This window comes from Vombatus ursinus, unplaced genomic scaffold (genome assembly GCF_900497805.2).
Source record: "Vombatus ursinus unplaced genomic scaffold, bare-nosed wombat genome assembly UNPS02014941.1, whole genome shotgun sequence".
Classification (NCBI taxonomy): domain Eukaryota; kingdom Metazoa; phylum Chordata; class Mammalia; order Diprotodontia; family Vombatidae; genus Vombatus; species Vombatus ursinus.
The window spans coordinates 8,919,574-8,927,804 of record NW_020954719.1 but is presented as its reverse complement, the minus strand read 5'-3'; the positions used below and the strand labels follow the sequence as shown (position 1 = coordinate 8,927,804).

The 8,231-nt window shown below is 46.2% G+C and overlaps 1 protein-coding gene across 8 annotated transcripts; it reads right to left on the bottom strand.

Moving 5' to 3' along the window:
* Positions 1–188: 188 nt before the first annotated feature.
* On the bottom strand, positions 189–6,869 carry LETMD1 (LETM1 domain containing 1). 8 transcript variants are annotated; one of them, XM_027844259.1, is made up of 9 exons: positions 6,659–6,860; positions 6,040–6,215; positions 4,712–4,827; positions 4,135–4,217; positions 3,044–3,230; positions 2,766–2,867; positions 2,501–2,653; positions 1,954–2,050; positions 189–1,420 (listed from the first exon to the last, which is right to left on the bottom strand). In XM_027844259.1, exons 1-9 carry the CDS (start codon positions 6,778–6,780, stop codon positions 1,350–1,352), a joined length of 1,107 nt encoding a protein of 368 aa, XP_027700060.1. In that variant the 5' UTR covers positions 6,781–6,860; the 3' UTR covers positions 189–1,349. The 8 variants fall into 8 exon arrangements, with proteins under 8 accessions (XP_027700060.1, XP_027700054.1, XP_027700057.1 ...); XM_027844253.1 differs by having other exon boundaries at positions 6,040–6,191; positions 6,659–6,857; XM_027844254.1 differs by lacking the exon at positions 189–1,420 and adding an exon at positions 2,172–2,243 and having other exon boundaries at positions 1,967–2,050; positions 6,040–6,191; positions 6,659–6,869.
* Positions 6,870–8,231: the final 1,362 nt, after the last annotated feature.

Below are 8,231 nucleotides of genomic sequence, written 5' to 3'. Positions count from 1 at the left end.
TGTGATAATGCTGTATTTAAAGAAAATATTTAAATGTAAAATTAAACAAATGCTCAAAAGAGTGGTGTGTGATGCTTTTCCCTGACAAAATTCAACTATTATTTTCTTTGGGGAAAGGAACACCTTTCCTGAAACTGTCTGTGTAGAAATTATATATTAGAATTAAGAGTCAATGTCAAGACCAGCAGTATTGTACAGGGGAAAAATCCTTTATTCTATTAGAGCATCAATTTACTATTGTCCATCTTATTTAACATGTATCTTATCCCTTCAGCTTAGTTCACTAAGTTACTGGGCCTCACTTTGTTTCCTTTTTGGGGGTTTTTGTCCAGTCACCACTTTGTTTTCCATACCCAGGTCTACACATTTATACAGGAAACCCCTCTCTACAATCAGGACCTTGAGAAGTATTTTATTTTAAAAAACAAACAATTTTAGTCTAGCTCTTTTTCCATAATTTACATCTTAATTCACAGAACTTAAGACAAGGTAGTCTCTATTATAAAATGATTAGAACATTTAAGTAATTTGTAGCCAATAGTTGAATTAAATCTTAATTGTGGCTGAACACATTGGTTCATACATTTACAGTAACTTACAAGTCACTGACATGTACAAATACAAAACTAAACCCAATTCACAGTACCTTGGGTGCAGACCTTCCCATGGATGGATTCTCTGAGCCAGGCACTAACTGGTATTTTCCTGGTGTTATGCATGGCCATTGTAACAGTAATAGGTGGGTATCAACAACACAGTGGAAGGAGCCACACATCTTAAGATCCACTGGGCTATAGCCCAAAAATTAAGACAAGGGAGGTGAAAGTGTAAACATGTGAGGGAGGAGGGCAAGACAGGGGAGACATTCTCTTCCAAAGGAAAGTACTTCCCTTTTTCATGACAGGATCTCAGCAAATTAGAAAGGAGTTATTGTAAGGGATAAACTTGGAAAGGAATAAGGAAAAAGTGTTTTTCTCTGGCAGCTTTAGAAAGGGACAAAAGAACATTCTGGGGCATAAGTGCTTAAGTTTAAGTAGCTTTGCTTCCTGTCCAGTCCAAGCATTTAGTTCAATGGAAAACCAGCCAGAAAGAACATAGCAGCAGGTAGGGCCGCTACCACATAATACTGATCACGTAGGGATGGACCCCATAGGACTCAACCATGTGAACGGACCTTTCAGTTCTAGCTGGAAGGGAAATAATAATGCTTCCTTCTGCTTCGAGGGCCACACTGCCAGGTCTGCAGCATTCGTTCCTCTCTGTGGGTCTGTGGCTCATGGGTGCCGTGTGGTCCCAGGCTGCATCTCCAGAAAGGGTAGAGGACAGTCTCGTCTTTTCTAGAAGCTCCCTCAATGCCTTGTACCAGCGTGGTTGGTGGAAAGTAGGACCGTGGCATGCAGCAAGAGGGACATCTCAGCATCTGAAAACACCAGTGTTAGTCCTACAAAAAGTAGAGGCCCTGACCCCAAGGCCCACAGCTTCCCGGGGTGTAAAAGGAAAAGGATATGAGGTCTGTTGATGGATATAAACTGATGTCAGAGACCAGGAATAGGGTGACAAGTACCAGTGGTTGGAAATCAAAAGATTAGTGTCCCAGGGGTTCCACCCACTCTTATTCTAGAGTTTCCCACCCACGTACACGTCTTCTTTCCATTCAACCCTCAATCTCTTAATCTGAGATAAGTAGAAGTTTCAGTGAAATTAATGTGCTATTAAATATTCACCTCTTAGGATTCTGCTGGCTCCTGAACCCAGCAGCTGATTCTAGGGACATTTCCCATCTAGCAAAGAAGACTCTTCAGCTTACCACCCAACACTCAAAAGGCCAAGAAAGTAACTGGACCTGAGCTCCTATGGGACATTCAGAGCTCCAGAGTCCCCAGTAGACCCCAAGCTAGAGAAGTAGAGATCATAGCACTCAGAGCAGAGTATATATAGGGACTTATATCTTACTTTTTAGGCTACAGGAAAACTGTAGCCATTCTTCTAGCCAAATTCGACACCAGTCTTCAGTAAGGTGGGTAGAATTCAGGCCACGGAGATAACAAGCCTAAACATACCCAAAGAAGAGTTTCTCAGTAGTCATGGAGACAGGGAGAGCTTGAATAATGGAAATGGGTGATCAATCTAAGAACCTCCTTTTAGTAAGTTAGAATTTCCCTACAACACACCTTTTACCAGAGCAATTTAATCTGCTTTGAGTTTCTCACATGCTGGTAGAGGAGCCAATGAACAGGGAAAAGCTGGTAAGAGGAAAAACAAAGGAATATCTAAACCCTGGGTAGTATATTGTCTTTAGTTTTGGAGTTCCAGAGGAGGAAAAAGAAAAAAACAGGCACTCAAAATACCATGCCCAATTTCTACACATAGTCACTAAGAAGTTGAATGAATTAACAAAAGGCTGTAGGAGGCGGAAGAATAAGGAGTAAAGGACTACTCAAGCATCGTGATCATGGAACTCCCCAATGGCTTAGGGTTATCACTAAAACCAGGCTCTCACCGATTTTACTTCCTGAGCAGTCAGCTGGCCAGTCCCCAGTCTTTTCAAAGCTTTGTCTAGCTGGTGAAGCACAGTGGTATGTTTATTCAGACGGTATCTCAGCAAAACAGAGGGTAGGTGAGGTGTGAGAAGCATGGCCCGGCTCAAGGCTTTCTGTGACATGGCAGCACACAAGGACAGGGTTCACATACCATTCTACCAATTAGGAAGGGAGGTTCAAGGTCAGTAGGGGCGGGGAGGGAAGAAGAAGACCCAAAGGGCTTACCACGTGTGCAATAGAAAGATGCGCTATGTCCAGGGGATAGACAGAAAAACAGCTCTTCAAAAGCAGCAGATCATTTATACCTGGGTGAGTACCATTCTGAACCTTGCAAAAAGCAAGAGATTGGTGATGGTTAAATTCTGACATTGTACCCAGGAGGAGAGAAACGGGACCCTCAGTGACATCCCTCCATCTGGCACCACTATAAATCTGCCGTTTGCCAGTTGGTTCCAGGGATATTCTGGGAGTTTGCTACTAGTAAAGGTGAACCTGGAGGGTACCTTGGCGCACAGCTGTGTAAAATGCCGCTGGAGAGCCGTATTTGAGATCGAAGGGATGGCCTTTTCCAAGCAGTTGAGGATCTCTGGATGGGACTTTTTGCGTTGAGAATGGTAGATGTCCAAGAATTCCAGCTGCTGCTTTGAGGTCCAGAAATGCTGGATCAGCAGTTGCCGGGGGTACAAGTACCTAAAGGAAAAAGCATTTGTCAGTATCAGCTCGTCAGAAACTAAAGCTTTCAGAAGACACTGATGTTAGGAAAAGGAGGAGAAACTTCCTTTCCTTAATTGTTCTCTTCTAGATGAGTTTCTGACTAGGAATAATAAGGAATAAAAAATACATTGAAGTAAAATTTCAAGAATAGTAGACTACTAGACTGACAAGCAGCAAACAAATGGAGTGGATTTTTTTGAACCAAGGTGAAAAACATGAGTCAGAGTTAAAATGGTGCCAGCCTTTAGAACTGTGACTGTGCCACAAAGTGGGGAAGAACTGCTGCTTGTGCTTCAGTTTTGAATTATTCATCCCTGTGTATGTTCTTCATCATTAACAATGGCATCTGATGAAAATCTGCCAAAATACGTAAAGCACGGTGTTTTTTCCAGGGGGAAATGGCCCCCCCACATTGCTCTGCCTCTCTATGACCGGGCCACTGCCTCCAGGGCAGAGTCAGGCCGCTAGCCTGCCCCATCCAACCCTGACGGTCCTGTTCTTTCAGGGGCCGGCTGAAGAGCTGAGGTGGCCTTCAGGAGGAAGGAAATCTGAAGTGGCTCCTTGGATAAGACCCACCAAGGTTCAGAAATGAAATGCTTTTAAAAGTTTTTCATTAGGAAATTGTGGAGGACGTCATATGAAGCAGCAGGGAAAGAGCACTGGATTTAGTCAGAGGTAATGGTTCAAATACCATGCTCTGCCACTTACTATCTAGATGAACTTGGGTAAATCTTCTTTGGGCCTCAGTTACCTCATCTATACAATGGGGGGAGGGGAGGTTTTGCACTAGACATGCTATCTCAGGTCCCTTCCAGTGCTAACTTATCATCCTATGATCTCTAAAAATGCTAAGGCTTAGAAACCTGAAGTCCATACTCACATCAGCAGGAAGACCAGGTAGTTGGCAAAGGGTGGGATGGAAATGATGCCCAGGAAAAGACACTTGACAACGTCTCGTCGAAACTGAGCAGAAAGTAAACACAGCTGCTATTTCAGCTTAGGAAGTGCCTTCCTACACTGGAGCTCCCCCATCCCATTGAAGAATGGGCTCCTCTCACTTCCCAGGAAGGCATCAGAGATGCCTTCTTAAACCATCTCAGTGGATGCTCCTCATCTTTTGCTTCAAGGCTATTCACTAGTTTACTCCTACAGGTGTCTTCCTTTGCTTGTATGTTCAGCAAACCCATTTGGATTTTAATGTTTACTTTTTAAATAACGAAGTCCCTTCTATAAAGAAAGGTTCCTAAAGCTCCAAGGAGATTTGCTCTGGGGGAAAAAAAACCCGACTCTGACTCAGTCCACACCTATGGAACACCCTCATCTGAACAGGAATGACAAACTTTTGGTTTCATAGCCAGCAACACGAATGAAGCGGAAAAGAAATCATCTGTTTTGTTCTTTAAAGAAAACTGTGTCAAATATATTTCCCCCATGCAGCAAAATTCTTTGGCCCCTACCTGTCTCAAATGTTCCATGTCCCGGTATGAAAGCTGATGAAACATTAATTTTTTCTGGGTCATAAATGTCTTTATTCTTCTAGCCTTTTTTGCATCAGCCAAAAGCATCTGAAATCCTGCCTCATTAAAAAAAAGCACAAAGCATGAGGTTATATCCAAGTTGGAATCCTATTAGCCCCCAACTTTACATATACATTTACCTTTAATCACCCTATTCATCCCATATCCAAAAAACTAGTGTTTATTAATTGGGGGGGCGGGGCTAGGCAATGGGGTTAAGTGACTTGCCCAGGTTCACACTGTTAGTGTTATGTGTCTGAGGCCACATTTGAACTCAGGTCCTCCTGACTCCAGGACCTGTGCTCTAACCACTGTGTCACCTAGCTGCCCCTTAAATATTTTTTTAAGACCAATCTAGGGGCAGCTAGGTGACGTGGTGGATAGAGCACAGGCCCTGAAGTCAGAAGGACCTGAGTTCAAATCCAGTCTCAGACCAGACACTTGACACTTACTAGCTGTGTGATCCTGGGCAAGTCACTTAACACCAACTGTCTCACCAAAAAACAAAAAAAAAAAAAAAAAAGAAAAAGACTGCTCTAAATCTTACTTTCCACCAGCAAATCCCCTACTTTCCAGTCGAACTAAACTTGTGACTTCTGCACCATAGTTTGCTGACTTTTTATCTAATAAACTATATATATTTTCATTTAAATCATGACCCATGACCACCACCACTCTCCCCACAAGCCTTCATAAATTAACTATTTTTCTAATATTTGAGTCTCTGATTCCCCTCTCCAGCAGTCATACATTTCTGTTGACTGTGCCTAGATTGTTTCCTGTTGTGCTTTACTAAATGCAAGCATGGTGCTGAGCACCTTGAGTACGAAATTACTTGTGGATCTGCTTCAGACCCCAGAGGAAGTTGGACGAGAAGACATCCGTGTTCTGTCAGGAGACAAATCACAGAGCTCCCTTTTTTACGGTGCTGAAGAATCCCATTCTGCCTATTACAGGGAGTCTGATACACTCAGTTGTGTGACCAGGAAAAGGAATTTCAAAAGTGGGAAGGCACCATGCCCACTTCTGTTGTTAGGAGTGGTTTTTCATTTTGCCACCAAGATGTTCTGTGCCTGGGTACCTCTGGTCCCAGGAACGGAGGTCTTCCTCAGGAAGCATGAATTTTGCTCAGCAGACTTTGCTGTTGGACTGATTGCATCCCAGCTCTTACTTGCAGGATTCAACCTCTGGCTGATCTTATTCGTTCTTACCCTTGGCCGTGGCCTAAGAGCTGGCCCCAGTGACTTCCATTCTTGCCTTGTTTTTACCTTTTATGAAGAGTGAATACAGGACATAGAATCGGGGAAAGCGACGCTCCAAGAAGCGATTATATTTCTCATTAACCACCTTTGTCTTGGCCACAAAAGAAGAGACAATGCTCTTCAAATCTACCTTTGGGGAGAGGTGAAGCCTGGAAGGTCTGCAGGGGGAGAGATCACAGACCAACTTTTAGCCACCTGGGTCCCGGGCTTTACTTGGCTTTCCTCCAGATGTCTGGTCCCTGCTAGACCCAGGGGAAGGGAGGTCAAAGCCCAGGAGAAGCTGAAAGCTAAGGAAGGTTCTGATTAAATCGGGGAAGGGCAGAATCCGAGGGTGGAGGAGAGAACCAAAGGAAGAGGAAGGAGAGCGGGTCCCAGCGGGGGTCCCCGGGTGCAGGCAGTGCGCTAGGGAGGACCCCCCTCTGTGAGGGAGGCTGGGGGAGGGGAGGGCGCTGACCACCCGGGGCGAACGGTGGCCCGGGAACGACACTGGCGGTGCTGAGAGAACCTGACCTCGGGGAAAGGAGAAAGGTCTCTGGGCATTGGGGATGGAGAGAGAGTCCGGGCACTGCCCGATGCTGGGCCTGGAGTGACAGGCCCGGAACCCGACGCCCGTCAAGTCCCTCACCTAGGAGGCCCCCAGGCTGGGCTCCGGCGCCCAGGCTGCAGCCGCAGAGAGAAGAGGGGTCCCGGGGGAGCGGCCGCACCACCCAGAGAGACGCATCTCCAGTAGACCCTGGACAGCGCCATCTTGACACAGCGGGAGGGAGAAGAGGCCGTCGTGGGGTCGTGGGGTCAAAGTTCACTGAGAGGTCGTGGGTCTATCTGCGCACGCGCCTCCCGTGAAAGAGGATTGGTGCCCCCTGTTCTCCGGGCGCTTGGCCGGAGGGAGGGTCCAAGGAGGGAGCTCGGAAAACCTAGAGCATCGACCGATTCAGAGCGGGGTCTCGTTGGGGGCGCCCCCGGGGGGGGGAGGGGAGAGTAGCCTTCCGGAAGTGCTACCGCGTTTCCGCCGCCAGAAGCGCAAGCGCAATGACCGACCTTGAGGTCTCTAGTCCTCCCTGAGGGCTGCGCTTTCGGACGCCGCCCGGTTCCAACATGGCAGCTGCCAGTAATTCGGGCCCGGGGTGCCCCCTGGCGGCCCCTAGCGGACTCACTAGACTCTGCATGGAGATGAGGGGCTGGAGGCGTGGCCAGCCTATGTCACGATGGCGCATTCACCCCTAATTGGAGGCCGCGACCCTGGCTTGTGATAGAGCTTGGATAGAGTGCTGGGCTCGGAGTTAGCAAGACCTGAATTCAAATCCAGCCTCAGACACTTCCTAGCTGTGGGATTCTGGGCAAGCCACTTAAACCTCAATTTGCCTTGGTTTCCCCATCTGTAAAATGGGGATAATACCAGCACCTATTTCCCAGGATTGTTGAGAGGCTAAAGCTTGATAATATTTGTAAAGTGCTTTATAAATATTTATTTCTTTCCTTGAACAAGTCCCTACTTCACGTTAGGCCTCAGTTTTCCCCACTGTACAATGAAGAGGAAGAAGATAGATTAGATCAGTTAACCTGGGGCCCATAAATTTTTTTTAACATTTTGATTATTATTTTAATAGAATTGGTTTCCTTTGTGATCCTCTGTCAGCCAGTAAAGATGCATGTATTTTATGCATTTCACATCTTTCTGAGAAAGGGCTTCCTTAGCACACCCAAAGGGTCCAGGAAGCAAGCAAAGTTAACAAACCCCTGAACTAGAAGACTTCCAAGTTCCCTTTCTATCTATGTTTTTTTCAGAGCACATATTGCTTGTCCCACACATAACAAGGACCTGTGATTTCACTGGTATAGGGAACTCTCAGGTGAGTAACTCTCTACCGACACAGATCAGCACCTTCTCACCCAGAGCACTGAGAGGCTAAAGGGGGACCTAGGGTCAGGCAGGCAGGGTCTGACAAAGGTAGGACCTGACAAAGGCAGGACTTAGTCACTAGGAGGCTGATTCTCTATGCCTTATGACCCGTTTGCCTCTCTGAGCTTGAGAATGTCCCCTAATTTGGAGATGACCCCTGCCTGTCGTTCTGTGTCCTTCCTCCTCAAAGAGGAACATAACATCAGGAAAATGATGCCATGACTTGTAAGTGAATTGGATTTAAGTGAGGGAGGGTTGTGCAAAGTCATCAGCCTCAGTTTCTCCTCCAGAGCCATCT

Excerpts from the sequence above, each read along its gene's own strand:
- LETMD1 (XM_027844259.1), bottom strand. The coding sequence starts at position 6,780 with ATGGCGCTGTCCAGGGTCTACTGGAGATGCGTCTCTCTGGGTGGTGCG. Across the intron at positions 6,216-6,658 it reads CCAGCCTGGGGGCCTCCTAG|GGTCTGTGATCTCTCCCCCT; the intron begins GTGAGGGACTTG and ends TGGCTAAAAGTT. Across the intron at positions 3,231-4,134 it reads TACCTGGTCTTCCTGCTGAT|GTACTTGTACCCCCGGCAAC; the intron begins GTGAGTATGGAC and ends TTTTTCCTTTAG.